Source organism: Leuciscus leuciscus (genome assembly GCF_965113295.1).
Source record: "Leuciscus leuciscus genome assembly, chromosome: 16".
Classification (NCBI taxonomy): Eukaryota; Metazoa; Chordata; class Actinopteri; order Cypriniformes; family Leuciscidae; genus Leuciscus; species Leuciscus leuciscus.
The window spans coordinates 41,568,852-41,587,438 of record NC_138740.1 but is presented as its reverse complement, the minus strand read 5'-3'; the positions used below and the strand labels follow the sequence as shown (position 1 = coordinate 41,587,438).

At 42.6% G+C, this 18,587-nt stretch overlaps 2 protein-coding genes across 2 annotated transcripts in view; one reads left to right on the top strand and one right to left on the bottom strand.

Moving 5' to 3' along the window:
* Positions 1–18,587, top strand: part of homer1 (homer scaffold protein 1) — a 190,370-nt gene that overhangs the window by 11,029 nt on the left and 160,754 nt on the right. Inside the window, exon 2 of the mRNA XM_082140085.1 lies at positions 1,071–1,387. The gene's annotated coding sequence lies outside the window, so the exon portion shown is untranslated. The remainder of the gene's footprint in view (positions 1–1,070; positions 1,388–18,587) is intronic.
* On the bottom strand, positions 4,848–8,746 carry LOC309477224 (uncharacterized protein). The gene is made up of 2 exons (XM_082140402.1): positions 8,277–8,746; positions 4,848–7,175 (listed from the first exon to the last, which is right to left on the bottom strand). Exons 1-2 carry the CDS (start codon positions 8,372–8,374, stop codon positions 5,312–5,314), a joined length of 1,962 nt encoding a protein of 653 aa, XP_081996528.1. The 5' UTR covers positions 8,375–8,746; the 3' UTR covers positions 4,848–5,311.

Below are 18,587 nucleotides of genomic sequence, written 5' to 3'. Positions count from 1 at the left end.
ACACGCGTGTATATAGTCAGTGTGCAGATAACACACACACACCTGTGCTTCCTCTCTCCACACGTGTGTATATAGTCAGTGTGCAGATAACACACACACCTGTGCTTCCTCTCTCCACACGTGTGTATATAGTCAGTGTGCAGATAACACACACACACCTGTGCTTCCTCTCTCCACACGTGTGTATATAGTCAGTGTGCAGATAACACACACACCTGTGCTTCCTCTCTCCACACGTGTGTATATAGTCAGTGTGCAGATAACACACACACCTGTGCTTCCTCTCTCCACACGTGTGTATATAGTCAGTGTGCAGATAACACACACACACCTGTGCTTCCTCTCTCCACACGTGTGTATATAGTCAGTGTGCAGATAACACACACACCTGTGCTTCCTCTCTCCACACGTGTGTATATAGTCAGTGTGCAGATAACACACACACCTGTGCTTCCTCTCTCCACACGCGTGTATATAGTCAGTGTGCAGATAACACACACACCTGTGCTTCCTCTCTCCACACGCGTGTATATAGTCAGTGTGCAGATAACACACACACACCTGTGCTTCCTCTCTCCACACGTGTGTATATAGTCAGTGTGCAGATAACACACACACCTGTGCTTCCTCTCTCCACACGTGTGTATATAGTCAGTGTGCAGATAACACACACACCTGTGCTTCCTCTCTCCACACGCGTGTATATAGTCAGTGTGCAGATAACACACACACCTGTGCTTCCTCTCTCCACACGCGTGTATATAGTCAGTGTGCAGATAACACACACACCTGTGCTTCCTCTCTCCACACGCGTGTATATAGTCAGTGTGCAGATAACACACACACCTGTGCTTCCTCTCTCCACACGCGTGTATATAGTCAGTGTGCAGATAACACACACACCTGTGCCAAACACACGACATCCACATCTGATGTGGACAAGAAGCTCAGTGTTCAGAGTCCTGAAACTCACTGTGATGAGAGAGAGAAAGAGTTAAAGTGATGAGGAAAACGAATACACAATGATGAAGAGTCTCCTGAGTGTGTGTGTGTGTGTCGTTTGTGTGCAGGAAGGTGATGGATCAGTGTGAGAACTTTAAGGAGGATGCCATGGACACCAGCAGGTAAAGATGATGAAGATGAAGATCCAGAAGAGGACGTCACGCTGCTCTCCTGCAACACACGTCTGTCACGTCACACTACAGTGAGGTCACGAGTGAGTGTGTGTGTGTGTGTGTGTGTGTGTGTGTGTTTGTGTGTGTGTGTGTGTGTGTGTGTCGGGCTTGTTCTGTGTTGCACATGGACCGCAGTCGCAGCTGTGTCATTCTAGGGGTGTGTGTTTCTGTTTTTATCTGTGCCCGAGTGATGAGTGAGAGTGTGTGTGTGTGTGTGTGTGTGTGTGTGTGTGTGTGTGTGTGTGTGTGTGTGTGTGTGTGTGGAGGACGTTCTGCTCGTGTCCTCGTAAGGCATCTTCAGAGAGTCTCTCGTCAGTATAAGCTTCTCTCTGTGATCATCGATCCGAACGCTGGAGTCTCGGGAAGGAAGTTCTCTGGGATTGTTCCCGCTGGATGTTTTATATTAACGACTCCCGGCTGGAAGTCTCGCGCTCTCAGACACGTTCACACACCTGACATTACAGCGGTATCTTTTTTTGGGGAGTTCTTTCTTTTTCTTTTTTTTTCCTTGTTGTATTTTTAATCATATTCACTTTTTATTTGCGATCTCATTATGAAGCTGATTGAGTCGGAGTCGGCGCTTTATGTCCCGGAGCGACGAGGGTTGGTCAGACCTGCTTTATCTGTGCTGGGAAACGGTTCTGGACTGCAATAAAACCATGATGTACTGAAGTGAGAAGTCCACACAACACTGGGTGTAAAGAGAGATTAATAATAATAATAGTTGTCAAACACTCTGTTACAGTCGTCTGGCTGCTGTCTTTATTTCTTACAGATGATGATGATGATGATGATGATGATCTGTCACTCTATTATATCGGCTCATCATGTGTGTGTTTAGATCAGTGGTGTGTGTGTGTGTGTGTGTGTCTTTACAGCAGTTTCAGCTGTTCTGATATTTAAATATCTGTGTTTCATCTACTTTTGAAAATCAATTTTGTAAAAGAGGCTGATATTCATTTTTACAGAATTTGACAATATCTGTTTGATTTCTTAAACTCCTTCACCAATATAAAATCATCAAATACAGAATAAGAAAATGCACAGTTTAATTCCCCCTTATTTACACACTTATTTCAAAGGTTTAAAACTTTATGGGAAAATGTTAGACAATGTTTTTTTTTTTCTCTCCTTTATTTGTATAAATGCGTCTGTTTAAAAACACAAGAAGTGCACTTGCGTGATTCATGCGTGTCAGAACCGGATTACTGGATCCGGATCCGGGTCAGACCGTCTCTGGACCGCAGGTAAGACTCAGGTATTAATATGCAGATGGTGTGCAGAATCATGTAGATGTCTACGATATGAGCACTTTCTACAGTGAGTAAGAGCACAATCGGAGCAGAAGCCTGTGCTGCAGAGAATCCACTGGAAGGTCAGGTGTGTGTAAACACGATCTATTTTTATTTCTATATTTGATCATTGCCCTGTCCCTTAGTTTCAGTGTATATCATGGTTTGGTTTGTATTTCAGGGACTTGTTTAGTCACATGTAACTAGTCATAAATGTATTTAGTTTGCATCTTTGAGAGAGAATGTTATAATAAACACAGGGTATAAGAAAAAACAATATCAAGCTTTGGTAAATCATATATGACAAAAGTCGAGATTAAAACATAAATCATAATTAGGATACAAGTCGAAAGGATGATAAATAAATGATCGACTTATTTAAACTTTTTAATAGGCTACAATTATGACTCGTCATAATTTCGACTTTTCATCTCATAATTATGACGTATTTACACTTTCTTTTGATGTATGTCCGTAATTACACAAGCGTGATTTAATTTTCTTATGTGGGATAAATGGTTCCAGTCGAAAACGTATGATAGTCGCGGTCGCGGACTGACAGGAAAAGGCGCGAATTTCTGAGGTAAGACCTTTTTTTAAGACAACAATAGTATATTAACTACTGAATGTTTAAGAATAAATTAATAACTAGATATTGAGTGCCTGATGATAAGCTGTTACGGTGTGCTTCAGACGAGATTTCATAGGCTACTCAACATTTTGATTGTTGGTTTAGAGCCTACAATTTCAACTAATAAAGAAAACACAATCTTGAAATTTTAACGAGACAACAGTGACTTTTAGATACTTAATCTGAATGTAATTCTGACATAAAACAACACATTCACCAAGTTAACAGTATACTTTATTCATCGTATTCACATGTCTGGGTAGTTGACGTGACGTGGCTTTTTCACCGTCACAGAAGATAAAAAATAATTTATTTCACATTTTCATCATTTAGAATACTATAAATGGTTAAACATATTTCTTGTTTTACATGAATTTGTTGTTTAAATACCCGAGTAATTTTTTATTTTTTTACAACTTTGAGCCAAATCTCAAAATCGTCCTATGGTGTGACGGTAGACAACATTATTTCATAAATATTAACTTTTATAAATAAAGAAAATAATGTTTAAACATCTTAATGAACACTCCTGGCATAATTGTGCAAGTGTCTATTTCACTAAGTGGCCATCACTTTTCCTATACATACATTTCTAAAAGTGTAGGAATTTAATAAAGTTTGTCACAGAAAAAAATGTCCTTTGGTGTTATGCAATAACCTGATATTAAGTTGGGCAATATCATGGACAACTAAATTTAGTTGAAAGGCCCCATTCAAGGTCATGTGACTGAAGACCCCTATGAAGCCCACGAGCAGTGCACATGGCAAGTATTTCTCTCAGAATTGTTCAAATATTTAACTATGTTTTCAGACCACTGAAATTAAGTTTTTTTGTCCTTTAGTGTGACACTCCTAAATATATTTTTTTTATTAAAATTTGTATTTTTAACAGCAAGACTATGTAATATTATGCAAATGTATCATGCCAATTGCTAATAACAGTTCAGCTAGTAGCCTATTAGCATGGTTATTAACTGCCACAAAAGCTCAAATGTCCTTTGGTGTGACAGGAAATGTCCTTTGGTGTGACACTTTGGCCTGTCACACCATAGGACACAGATGTCACACCATAGGACAAGACCTCCTTAAGAAGCTTTTAAGACGAATATATAGTTTCAACAAAAAAAACTATGTCCTCCTTTATTATTGTTACAATAAACACTATATATTCTGACTCTTTTTATGCAATGACTATCTTTGTCCTTTAGTGTGACGTTTTGTCCTATGGTGTGACAAACATAAAACAACAGAAAAATATACTTATTTTAAAATATCTTTTAAAAAAAAAGAGTCAAGTTTGGCATTAGGGGAGTTACAATAATATCTCCTCTTAAATGGGTACAATTTCAAACAGTTTTGTAAGGTTGGCAAAAAAGTTTTATTGACATTCGTAGGGAAAAGTTTATCAGGTTCATCTATCCATGGTGAAAATGATTCTAATTAGTACTTTCATGTAAAATAAATATCACTTTAAGAAAATAATGTTTTAATAATGTTAACAATTCTGTCTCAAGTATTTTTTATGTTATTTAATATAATTTCTTAGTACTTTTTAAATGTCACACCATAGGACACATTTACGGTACTGTTGAGTGAAAACGTGAAAAAAATATAAGTATAAATAAAAATAAGTCATTGACAAAATGAGTGACCACTAATATTTTCTGAAACTGCAGTTTTCATACTCCATAAATATATGTATTTTTTCTTAAAAAGTTATGTTTTCCAAAAAAAGTACTTTTTCTTGGCCATTTGTCAACTACCCATTTGTGTTTTTCCATTCTAGGCTCTTAGATGACAAACAGATGTGTGCTTTGCTTTTTTTATGTTTTTAATTAATTTATGAAGCCACTGCAAACTTTATCATTACAAATTACATTGTTATATTACAATGCCATCATATTCTGTTCAGGCTTTTCTATTTGCTGTAAATAGAAAAGCCTGATAATATCACTGCTAAATACTTTTAAGTATTGTGGTATTCCACCATGTTTCTCAGTGACACGCCCACAACTCGTAAAGATCAGGGCTTAAAGAAAATCCCGAGCTTCCCACTCGTATTTACGACATTGTGATGGCGTTCGTGCGTTCACCTCGTAAATACGATCTTTACGAGATGACCAATAGAGACACATGATAACGTTCTGCTCAGTTTCTGTTCTTTTCTGATGGATCGCTCGTCATCAAGCCAGCGAATCAGCGACCCTTAAAAGTCAATCAGACTTTCTCAAGGCGGCTGGAGCTTCAGCACTGTCCTCATGCGGATAATCCAGTCGGTTTGAGGGATCACTGGATGATCCGGCATCATCCTTCTCCTTTTCCCCCTCGGTTGTTTCCTTCTCGTCCTCGTCCTCGACGGGCATCAGCGGGGTCAGATCCAGGAACAGTTTGTGGTGAGCAATAACGGGTTTCACTGCGTTTTGCGCTTGGATTTGGCTGTTATCGCTTACAGGATTCGGTTTAAGTCTTGATTCATCCGTCCGGGTTGAAGTTGATTTTACAGCATCTCTGACAATCGTCGGCAAGCTTTCCTCCCATGCTGGACAATCCTCGCTTAATTCAACCGGTAAAAACTCTTCTGAAAAGTCGTTGTCGTCAGCGAACGGTTGATTCTGTGGTTCTGTACGTGATGTCGACACTTGCTCTTTGAAAGTGACCCGAGGCGTCCTCACGACTTCAGTCTCTTCTTCTCTCTCCAGCCGCTCCACAGGTTCACAGGGAGACGAAGATGCGCTGTTCCTAAAGAAATCCGTGATTTCCTCCAGATCGTCTCCCGGATTTTCCACCTCTGCTCTGTGGCGTTCCACAAATCCAGTGAGTTTGAAAGGATCATGCCGTTCTTCGGAGCGCCTGAAGTCGTTCTCCGTGGCCTGAGTCTCAACTTTGAGCACGAACTTCTCCAGATAGCCTCTGTCCTCCCTGTCGGACTCCTGACTGTGGAAGGATTTCTCCGAGGTCACGCTCTCGACCTCGTCGTCCGGCTTCTTCCGGGTCCCGACGGCGTCCGCGTACAGATCCGAGTACAGGAACGCCAAGGCTTTCGGCTCCTCCAGCAGATTAAGGTCAATGATTTTCTGAGGCCCTTCAGGAAGGTATATAGGCGTGAGGACCGACTCCTCACTCCCAAACAAGGCGCTCCCGCTTTCCTTCAGAGAGGATTGGGAAAACTCCCTTCCCTTTTCCCCAGCACTTGCGGCATCCTCGTGAGGCTCGCTACCTCCGCCGTAAAACACATCGTCCAAGTGTTCGTCAGAAATATCTAGCATACTCACGGCTGAGGAGACACCGGGATCAAGTCCCACTTCAGGACGAGGTGCGTCTTCAATCTTTTCCTCAGTTTGCTCCGGTGATTCTTCAACAGGCGCTGATCCCGATGGCGCTTGATCGTAGAGAAGCCCAAACTTCTCAAAGTAGTCTTCAGCCGTCGCTCCTCTTCGGGACTCTTGGACATGCGGGAATGAGACTAACGGCTCTGGGATCACCGCCTTGATGATCTCAGTCTCAGAAGGAACGTCCAGGTTTGGCTCATCTGGGATCTCTGGGGATTTCATAGCTGGCGTCTCCTCAAGGTAAAACAGATTATCCTCCAAACCTTTGCTCTCCTCTTCGTCCACCGTGGACACTTTATGCGGAGCGATGATGTTCAGTATCTCGGATCCTTCGGAGACTAAACTGAACAGACGCTCTTCTTTTAGATCCTCCGTTCTTTGCTCTTCCATTCCCAAGTTTGGAACAGACACTTCCACCATTGCCGGTCTGTCCGCTTCCGCAAGCATCTCGCGAGTGACTTGCGGATGAGTCCTTGTTTTGTCGGATCTTCGCTTTTTCTTTCTCCTGCTCATCAGTTCTTTGTCCATTATGAACACGATCCTGCCGGCCGTCCCGGAAGCGTGGAGGGAGTACGAGGGTTCGGAGGCGTTGAACTCGGAGGCCCACGGCGTGGAGCATCGACTCGATGCGGTTTCCCAGAAGATCCCGCTGTCCTCGCTCTGGACCGTCACCATGGAGAAGCACGGATCCATCATCAGGCAGTGGAGTTTGGGCTTCACGGCCCCGTCCTGGACCACCTCTCTCAGACTGAGGGGATTCACACCAAATGCATCAGTCTGACATGATGTTGGAAAAGTTATGCTACAGTCAAACCAAAAATGCTTCAGACACCACTTCACTACTGTGTGCAGGACACTATAGTTCATTATGTAAGTGAGGAGAGCAGAATAAAGTAAACTGTGACATATTATACCCTAATACTCTTCATACAGAGACTACCAGTGACATTGGGAGCAAAAATGATTGGGACACTTTGAGCTGATCATGTTTTGCTGAAGTGTTTTGTCTTTAATTGCTAATGCTCTTTTTACACACAGACTGAACACAATGAAGCATTGCTTGGTGATTGGTTGAGCTAAACTGGTATTATCTAATTGTGTAGTTAAATTTAACAGCTGACAGATATTCAACATAATTCATGTGTGAGACAGTCTAACAGAAGGACGGACAAAACCAGTCAAATATCAACTGAGTTTTGCTCATATTTTATCACCATTTTCTAAACTATAGCGAATACACTGATGATGTGAGAAATGTTGAAGGAGTCTGAATATTTTTGGGTTTGACTGTAAATCACATGTAAGCTGATTAGGACTGGGCAAAAAACTCGTTTTTCGATTAATCTTTTTTTTTTAAATGTGGTCGATTCAGAATCAATTCTCAAAGGCCACAAAACTATTTTTCCATATTTATTTATCACCCACAGCCAGTATTAGTGTTCCTCCACTGTTCAGGCTTGCATGTTTCAGCTAATGCTGTGACGTGTGTTTTATCTTAAACATAAAATAACCTGATCCTGTTTGATCAACACATGCGACTGTTCTGACTTTCAGTATCAAAATCCTGTCTGTTCACTGTATGCATGTGAGATCTAGAGTTGGGTCTGTGTTAATGTACCCTAGTGCACCTAAAGTAAACAGTTTAATATACAGGTTTGTGGCTCTTAATTTCTTTTTATTGATTAACCACTTGCAAACTGATGTTCTGTTCCTATATAAATATAGGATTTGTATTAAATCTAGATTGATTGAGTCGAATTGAAATCGAATTTAGAATCAGAATCGAATTGGAACATCTGAATCGATACCCAGCCCTAGTGTGTGTGTGTGTGTGTGTGTGTGTTCTCACCTGTTGCTCAGATCCTCCTCCGCGTCATTCACCGGTTCCGGTTCTGGTTCCGGTTCCTCCAGTGCCGTCATCTCGTTCTCCGGATCCACTATTTCCATTGTTCCCACGTTCTCTGCGGCTGCATGAGTCTCTGGGCGAACGAGTCTCTCTCTTCACGTCATCTCAGCTGAGGAACTTCTCTAGCTCAGCGGATCTGTAAATAGCCTGAGGCGTCTCGCTCCCGGCTTGAAGTGCAGCGACTGCATTACTGCCTGTCCTCCTCAAAAGGGGAACATCTTCATTGTGTTAGAGGATTCATCAGCGCGTCCTCGTGAGAGTTGTGCAGCTGGAACTGCAGCACTTCACTAAATAACGGATTGGGTTGTTGTGGTTTTTTGCCCCGACTTGCCAAAGCTAAAAATACTTGAGGGGTACGTGCGCTTCTCGAGGCGCTGCGGGTCACGGAGAGTTGAAGGAAAACACATGCCCTGTCCTAACACACACACACACACTTGTGCTCTTGGCCACTTGCACAACGTATTTCCTCTATTGGCCCCAAGTGTTCAAGAAGGTGTAAAGACTGCAAGTGTGTGTAGAACTCTTCACACTTATTATAGTGTTGCAAAAAATGCAAGTGTTTACAGAGCTTTTTATTTAGTACATTTTCAATACTTTGCATTTTAAAATAAACTTCTACATGTCTATTCAGTAACTGTGTAACTCACAGACAACACACATTTTACATTGTGGTGCTTCTAATTAAGTGATAAAAACAGTTGCAAATGTCAGACCTACACACACCAGACAGTACACACACCAGACCTACACACACCAGACCTACACACACCAGACAGTACACACACCAGACCTATACACACCAGACAGTACACACACCAGACCTACACACACCAGACAGTACACACACCAGACCTACACACACCAGACCTACACACACCAGACCTACACACACCAGACCTACACACACCAGACCTACACACACCAGACAGTACACACACCAGACCTACACACACCAGACCTACACACACCAGACAGTATTTTTTACAATTTTCTGTAAACACTGCTGCTTCTTACTAATTGTGCACTGATTTAAAAGTTTAAATGAACAATATAAATAATATGGAATTAATTTGGTTTCCCCGCCACCCGCCCTTTTAAGTTCTGTTGTCCCTGTGTTAGAAAGTTAAAAATGTTAAAGCAACGTACTGTACTTCATATGCCCAACAATATGTAAAATTCAACATGCTTTTTCAATAAAAGATAATACATTTCCCATTTTCAAACACTCATAAAAAGTGTTCCTTCATAGGTTTGCTCATTCTTTCATTCGATTCTTGCTCAGAATGAACGTGACTATTACTGTATTTATTTTCAAATCATTTTACTGTAGAGTTTTGGAGAAAATTAAAGACAAACTCACCCCAATCATCAAAGTGCATTCTAGCGCTTACACCATGTCCCATTTTCAAACACTTAGAAAATGTATTCCTTCATAGGTTTGCTCCTTCTTTCATTTGATTCATGTTCAGAGTGACCCTGGCTATTACTGTATTTATTTTCATGTAATTTTACTGTATAGATTTGGAGAAAACTAAAGGCCAATTCACCCCAAACATCAAAGTACATTCTAGCACTTACACCATGTCCAATTTCAAACACCCATAAAAAGTGTTCCTTCATAGGTTTGCTCATTCTTTCATTTGATTCCTGTTCAGAGTGACCCTGACTATTACTGTATTTATTTACATGTAATTTCTGGATGCGATCATTCCCTGTCCCCCCATATGAACGATCACAATGGTTGTATCACGTGTTTGTATTATATATGTGTAAATCATATATATGTACATATTCAGCACGTTGAAGCAGCTTTTGTGGATAGTTTATGTTCTCATTGTGAGGATATGACTATCACGGTGTTGAGAGCGAGACTCACCTTCATGCGTGAAGCCGGAGTCCCCATTACCACGCCCCGCCCCGCTACGGCGCCGTGTGGGATGGGTGATCAGAGGATCATAGTGAGGCTATCCCGCCCTGTTACCAATCCCTGTGGGCCCCTCACTCCTCTATCACATCGCAGACAGTGGAGCCCCGTTGAGCACGCTAGTCCCTCTGTAATGGACCAGCTGTTTCATTCTGGCCTCTCCAGGGGACAGGATGCCGATTGCAGCATCGGAGGGTGAGCTGACCTTTGGAAATGATGACTCGGCTGCGTTGTCTCCCTCTGGGAGTGTAACGTTGCCCGAGCCAGATCCAGAAACATCAGCTAGGCTGAATCGGGCTGCCGAGGCTGTTGGGCTCGACTGTAATCTTCCACCATGTCCTGAACAGTCTCGGTTGGATGATTGGTATCTCGGGACGGGCCGCGCTGGTTCTCTGCTCGCTGCCCCAGTGCCTTTCTTTCCCTGAAGTGCATAGAGAGCTTACCAGGTTTTAGCAGTTTTCTGCCGCCCAAGCGCAGACGGAGGCCATCCGGCACATCCTGCCCCGGCGGCCCTCTGCTGTCACCCCGCCACCGGTGGCAGTTCCTCCACCTGCTCATCGCCGAGGGTTTTCCTCTACCGCCGCTCCCGCTGGGCCTCCGCAGCAGCCTCCAGCCAGGCCTCAGCATAGAGCCGGCCGCAGTAGGGACGCCCAGCCCGCTCTAGGTGCTGCCAAGCCAGGTGGCAAGAGACAGCGAAAGCGTTCCTGAGCGTGCCGCTCAGGGATGGAGGAGGGTGCTTTAGAGTTGGTCATCAGAGAAAAAGCGGTACCCACACTTCAAAGAAAGAGCAAATTACCCTGTTCCTGGGCCCCAAGAGGGCAAGTCTGGTGGTGTGCAACCCTGTAAAGCCTTGCACCCCTCAGCCCCCTCTTGTTCGCCAGCTGGCAGCTGGGTGTGGTTCGAGGACCCGGTCATCCGCCTTCTCACGCATTCCCTGCCACCTAGTGGAGTCAGGTATTTGTTCCCCCACACACTCAAATAATGCTTCGGGCTGCCTTCGGACCTCTCGAGCCAGATCCCTGTCCTCCACCTCGCTGCCCCACCTCGGTACGTCTGTGGTTCCCTGGCCCCTGGTCCGGTTTTGTCGAAGTCTAAAACGCTTCCTACCGATGCCCAGCCTAGCCCCATTCGGTACCTTCAGACCCAGCTTGTGATTCATTTCGCTCGACTTCTGCCCAGGCTCAGTGATATTCATCATACCTAGGTGTTGAGCAGAAATGCTCCTAAAAGATTTTTTAGTAAGATCCATCACACCTAGGTGTTGAGCAGAGCTCCTGTCCTGTGTGTGTGCGCCGCAGTCCTACTGGCGAAAGGACGCGTGATAGCCGTTCCCTCCAGCCTGTATGGAGTTTGGCTTCAGAGCCCGTACTTCATTGTACCCTTATTATGTGGTGGGTTATGACCATCTTGGTTCTGTACCAACTGATACGGGCCCTTTTTCAAAAGCCTCTGTTCACTTGTAAACGCAGAGTTGCATTTTCAATGCCCCGTCCCCAAGCTTGGTCTGCAGTGTTCAACCTGAAATACGTGTGCTTCAGATCTCTATCCTTCTGCTCCACAGACTTACTGTGTTCTTGCGTTCAAAGATACAAAGTATCAGTACATGGTCCTACCCTTCGAGTGCTCCATAGCCAGTTGGGTCTTCAGGTCAACTGGGAAAGAATAATCTTGCCCAAATGCCGGGTATCTCTTTTCTAGTATGGAGGTGGTCTCGGTCTAGCGTATCTCTCAAGTGAGGTGTGCCAGCTCAGAGCTATTAGAAGTGAGAAATGGTCCCACTGAAACTTTCAGAGGCTTCTGGGGCATATGGCAGATTCAGCCGCACGGCTTCCTCCATATGGAGACTGCTTCAGCACTGGCTTGATGACGGAGTCGTGAGGTGGCCGTGGCAGAGCGACACGCTCTGTGTGGTGAACACCCTGGCCTGTCGCTAAACCCTCAGCCCATAAGCAGACCTTTGTTTCCCCGGGCTAGTGGCTCCTGGAACAAGTGTCCTCCAAATGTTGGCTGAGGGGCCACGTATAAAGGGCATGCAGTAACAGAGCTCTGGGAGCCCTCAGACTGCATTGGCATTTGTTGCCTCGAGTTGCTTACAGTCCCTCGCTTCGAGACACCGCTGCTCAGCGAGCTTGTTCTGTTCTGACAACATCACAACTGTCGAGCTGCGCTCCCCTTGCATGTTTCAACTCGCCCGCCACCTCCTCCTTGGAGTCAGAAGCTTCTAAGGTCACTTCATTCCACCTATTTTTGCTGGCCTGCTCAATCGTGCCGCTCACAAGCCTCACAACAGCCTCCAGTCCAGATACAGTGGAGACTCCATCCCCAGCTGGCCAGTTGTTTCGGACCACTTTGGGGCCGCACAGCCACGTCGGTTGCCCCTCTGGACTCGTTCCAAGCCAGTTGTTTCTTCTCTTGTCTGAGTGGACATCCCTCGAACAAAGACTCTGGCCACAGCTGGCCCTGGGCCCTGCAGAAATGCGTTCCCCATTGAGCCTTCTTGCACTATGATGCTAAAATTAGGAAGAGATGGAACAAGTCGTGTTGTTTGCCTCTCACTGGCCCAACCAACCTCCTCTCGACAGCCTTCCTGACACCTTCCTCTGACAGGCTTGTGCAAAATTCCGAATTTCAGAAATGGCCTCCATGCAATTCATGAATTGGAATTTGAATTGAATTTACTCTGCCCCACAGAACGTTGAATTTAATTTGAATTAGAATGACAGGAAGTGGAATTAAATTCATGGCAATTCAAAGAAATTCCACAGTCACACAACAGAAAGAATGTGTTGAGTCTCGCATGCATTCAGTGTTAGGAAGGTTACTTTGGAAATGTTATTGCTTACTGTTATTAGTTACCCATTATAAATGTGGTTTGAATTACTTTATTTGGATAACTTTATTTTATTTTTTTCGATAAGCAATTTTGTTTTAAGTTGATTTGTAACTAATTGAATAAACATTTTCCTCAGTAATACAACTAAATACAATTATAATAAATCAAACTTAATTATTTGTTCTGTGGCTAGAGCTTTTAACATTCATTGCTGGGGGAAAACATATCCTTTTAATGTAATCTGTACAAGTAGTTCAAACTAATATCATTTGAAGAGTTCAGATGCAAAAGCCTCTAAGCGCCATCTGAAATTTTCTTTTAAAATGATACATTTTATCAAGCTCGTATATTTAAGTTCAGTAATTTCACTTAAATGGCAATGAAAATTACCTATTAATTGTCATTTAAGTGAAATTACTGAACTTAAATATACAAGGTTGATAAAAATGATCATTCTAGAAGAAAATTTCAGATGGCACTTTTTTTTTAGGCTTTTGCATCTGAACTCTTCATTTATAATGCAATCATATCTGACATATACTGTAAAGCTTCATTTTTAAACACTTCACTTAAAATATGTATATGAATTTCTTAGAATTTTTATTGAATTGCAATTCTGCTTCCTTTAATTCAAATTCGAATTGTAATTCTAGATCCTGTTTTTGACATCAATTCAAATTCAATTCAAATTCAAGAATTGAATTGGAATTAAGGAGTCATTCTCAATTCAATTCTGAATTGTGCACAAGCCTGTCCTCTGAGCACATTCTCAGGGATGCGGCACGATGGCACCCGCGTCTAGACCTTGGAAAGTTCCAGGTCTGGTTTTAGTAAGAACGGGACGCGGAGGTTCTGGTCTACTGCAATAATTGTTATGCAGTAGAGACCATCATTTCTGTGAGCACCCTCTAGAAAGATGCGAGCTTCTCTAATAGAAGTCGAACCTGTTAGTTGAATTGAGTCCCGAAGGTGTTTGATCACTTCAGTGCTCCCTTTTAAAAAACTGCTTGTGGTTGGAGTGAGGGCTGTCCCCTCCACTTCAAAATGTTGTGGCTTTTATATTGATGCACATCATGAGGCAGTGGATTTAAATCCAAGCGGAGTGCGATTTGATTGTCAGGTCCCTGAGGCAAGCAAGGAGATATATTCGCCTTGCGTCCCCTCTTTACCTTCTTGGGTCTTTTTCTCTGGTGCTACTGCACTGCAGAGACCACCCCTGAGCCATAGCAGGCAGTGAGTTAAAAATTCTGTTTTTTTTAAGAAACAGTTCTCCTGCTCGCATGGTCTCCACTAGAGGGTAGGGACTTGCTAGCTTTCGGTCAACGAGTTGTGCCTGGAATTCGGGCCGGCTAACTCTCACAAGTTGAGACCGCGGTCTGTGGAACAGCAGCCTCGCCCTTCTCCGCCTCAGAGTTCAGGGGGACTTGAGGCTTTTACCCAGGCACTGGAAGGTGGCAGCTCTAGTGGCGTTTTCCAGGGTTAAAGATCCCATTCAGTCGACATCGACTACATCTGACGTTCTCGACTGAAAGGGAATGTCCTGGTTGCGCATGCAACCCACCATTCCCTGAAGGAGGGAACGGAGGACGTAGTCCCTTTGCCACTATAGCCGGACCACCGCTGACTCCTAGTTCCGCTCGGCTCCTCAGCGAAAAACAAGGTGTGCGTGCATCTGCTTCCGTATTTATGCCTGCACGGTGGGGCGGAATGTGCAATGCGTCTCACGCACGCCAATGCGCACATTGGCTTGTTCTAACATGCTCGAAGAAGACAGGCTCCTTAGCATGATCCCATTCAGTCGACTACGTACTCCGTTCCCTTCTTCAGGGAATGATGGGTTGCATACGCAACCAGGACGTTCTTCAAGATGCACATAGTTTTTTTTTCTGAAATAAGAAAAGCAAAGAATTTATAAAAGTGTGATCATATTCAAGGTCAAGGACATGACACTGCATCAGTTTCATTTTTCTTTGTGTTATCAACTCTCTTTCCTTATCTCTGTGACCTGTCACTTGCTGTATGTGGATTTTCATTTAGAAATATCATTTTAGAGTTCATCTCAATACCATATAATTGTAATGATTCTGTCAAGGAGGAGGGGAAATGAGGAATTCCATTTGAGCAGATTCAATAGACTGACGATTAAGGTAAACATAAAAAAACAGCTTTGCAGACATAATCATCATAAACAAAGACAACAACCAACAACAAAAGACTAAACTGACAGGGATATAAAACGTAGACATAAGAAACTAAACTAAAGGTGAGGAATTAGTAACCATGGACAAAAAAAGGACTTCTCAAATGGATGGATGATGAACATAATATATTTTTATAGTTAAAAACAAGGTTTTCACTAAATTAAAATGACAATAATACATAAAATGCAAGAAGACATTGTATATATGATGTATTTCCATGTAATTTTGTAAACTACTGTACATTAAATAAGTTTAAATTACACGTGGTAATTATAAAATATGAAATAAGCATGGTATGTTTGCAAAACAATGCCTTCAAAAATAAAAACCATTTAGTGTTTAACAATGGTTCATATTGACATGAAGATTGATACAGTAATAGTCAGGGTCACTCTGAACAGGAATCCATTGAAAGAATGACCAAACCTCTTTAGGAAATGCACTTTGATTTTTGGGGTGAGTTTGCCTTTTCTCCAAAACCATACAGTAAAATGACTTGAATACAGTGATAAATACAGTGATAGTCAGGGTCACTCTGAACAGGAATCAAATGAAAGAATGAGCAAACATATAATATGTTTGGTGGTGGTGCAATGGATAAGACACATGCCTTTGGTGTGAGAGACCCGGGTTCGAATCCACTGTGAGACACCAATGTGTCCCTGAGCAAGACACTTAACCCCTAGTTGCTCCAGAGGCGTGCGACCTCTGACATATATAGCAATTGTAAGTCGCTTTGGATAAAAGCGTCAGCTAAATGAATAAATGTAAATGTAATAGAATGATTTTTATGAGTGTTTGAAAATGGCACATGTTGTAAGTGCTAGAATGCACTTTGATGTTTGGAGTGAATTGGCCTTTAGTTTTCTCCAAAACTATACAGTATAAAGACTTGAAAAATAAATACAGTAATAGCCAGGGTCACTCTGAACATAGATCAAATGAAAGAATGAGCAAACCTATATATATATTTTTTTTTTTTTTTGGTGTTTGAAAATGGGATATAAGTGCTAGAATGCACGTTGATGTTTGGGGTGAATTGGCCTTTAGTTTTCTCCAAAACTATACAGTAAAATGACTTGAAAATAAATACAGTGATAGCCAGGATCACTCTGAACAGGAATCAACTGAAAGACTGAGCAAATCTATGAAGGAACACTTTTTATGAGTGTTTGAAAATGGGACATGTTGTAAGTGCTAGAATGCACTTTGGTGATTGGGGTAAATTGGCCTTTACTTTTCTCCAAAACTATACAGTAAAATGACATGAAAATGATAACAGTAATAGCCAGTGTCACTCTGAACAGGAATCAACTGAAAGACTGAGCAAATCTATGAAGGAACACTTTTTATAAGTGTTTGGAAATGGGACATGGTGTAAGTGCTAGAATGCACTTTGGTGATTGGGGTGAATTGGCCTTTACTTTTATACTTTTATAGATAGTGTGTGTTTAGTGTGTTGGAGATAGTGTGTGTTGGAGATAGTGTGTGTTTAGTGTGTGTTGGAGATAGTGTGTGTTTAGTGTGTTGGAGATAGTGTGTGTTGGAGATAGTGTGTGTTGGAGATAGTGTGTGTTGGAGATAGTGTGTGTTTAGTGTGTGTTGGAGATAGTGTGTGTTTAGTGTGTTGGAGATAGTGTGTGTTTAGGTGTGTTGGAGATAGTGTGTGTTGGAGATAGTGTGTGTTTAGGTGTGTGTTTAGGTGTGTTGGAGATAGTGTGTGTTTAGTGTGTGTTGGAGATAGTGTGTGTTTAGTGTGTGTTGGAGATAGTTTGTGTTGGAGATAGTGTGTGTAGGAGATAGTGTGTGTTTAGGTGTGTTGGAGATAGTGTGTGTTTAGTGTGTGTTGGAGATAGTGTGTGTTTAGTGTGTGTTGGAGATAGTTTGTGTTGGAGATAGTGTGTGTAGGAGATAGTGTGTGTTTAGGTGTGTTGGAGAGAGTGTGTGTTTAGTGTGTGTTGGAGATAGTTTGTGTTGGAGATAGTGTGTGTAGGAGATAGTGTGTGTTTAGTGTGTGTTGGAGATAGTGTGTGTGTAGTGTGTGTTGGAGATAGTGTGTGTTTAGGTGTGTTGGAGATAGTGTGTGTTTAGTGTGTGTTGGAGATAGTTTGTGTTGGAGATAGTGTGTGTAGGAGATAGTGTGTGTTTAGGTGTGTTGGAGATAGTGTGTGTTTAGTGTGTGTTGGAGATAGTTTGTGTTGGAGATAGTGTGTGTTGGAGATAGTGTGTGTTTAGTGTGTGTTGGAGATAGTGTGTGTGTAGTGTGTGTTGGAGATAGTGTGTGTTTAGGTGTGTTGGAGATAGTGTGTGTTTAGTGTGTGTTGGAGATAGTGTGTGTTGGAGATAGTGTGTGTGTAGTGTGTGTTGGAGATAGTGTGTGTTTAGGTGTGTGTAGTGTGTGTTGGAGAGAGTGTGTGTTTAGTGTGTGTTGGAGAGGGTGTGTTTAGTGTGTGTTGGAGAGAGTGTGTGTTTAGTGTGTGTTGGAGAGAGTGTGTGTTTAGTGTGTGTTGGAGAGGGTGTGTTTAGTGTGTGTTGGAGATAGTGTGTGTTTAGGTGTGTTGGAGATAGTGTGTGTTTAGTGTGTGTTGGAGATAGTTTGTGTTGGAGATAGTGTGTGTAGGAGATAGTGTGTGTTTAGGTGTGTTGGAGATAGTGTGTGTTTAGTGTGTGTTGGAGATAGTTTGTGTTGGAGATAGTGTGTGTTGGAGATAGTGTGTGTTTAGTGTGTGTGTAGTGTGTGTTGGAGATAGTGTGTGTTTAGGTGTGTTGGAGATAGTGTGTGTTTAGTGTGTGTTGGAGATAGTGTGTGTTGGAGATAGTGTGTGTGTAGTGTGTGTTGGAGATAGTGTGTGTTTAGGTGTGTGTAGTGTGTGTTGGAGAGAGTGTGTGTTTAGTGTGTGTTGGAGAGGGTGTGTTTAGTGTGTGTTGGAGAGAGTGTGTGTTTAGTGTGTGTTGGAGAGAGTGTGTGTTTAGTGTGTGTTGGAGAGGGTGTGTTTAGTGTGTGTTGGAGATAGTGTGTGTGTAGTGTGTGTTGGAGATAGTGTGTGTTGGAGATAGTGTGTGTTGGAGATAGTGTGTGTTGGAGATAGTTTGTGTTGGAGATAGTGTGTGTTGGAGATAGTGTGTGTTGGAGATAGTTTGTGTTGGAGATAGTTTGTGTTGGAGATAGTGTGTGTTGGAGATAGTGTGTGTTGGAGATAGTTTGTGTTGGAGATAGTGTGTGTTGGAGATAGTGTGTGTTGGAGATAGTGTGTGTTGGAGATAGTGTGTGTTGGAGATAGTGTGTGTTGGAGATA

What these genes read in the sequence shown, in the direction of transcription:
- LOC309477224 (XM_082140402.1), bottom strand. Translation starts at nt 8,374, where the DNA reads ATGGAAATAGTGGATCCGGAGAACGAGATGACGGCACTGGAGGAACCG. An exon ending in GAGGAGGATCTGAGCAACAG is followed by an intron (nt 7,176 to 8,276) that starts GTGAGAACACAC and finishes GAATCCCCTCAG; the next exon opens with TCTGAGAGAGGTGGTCCAGG.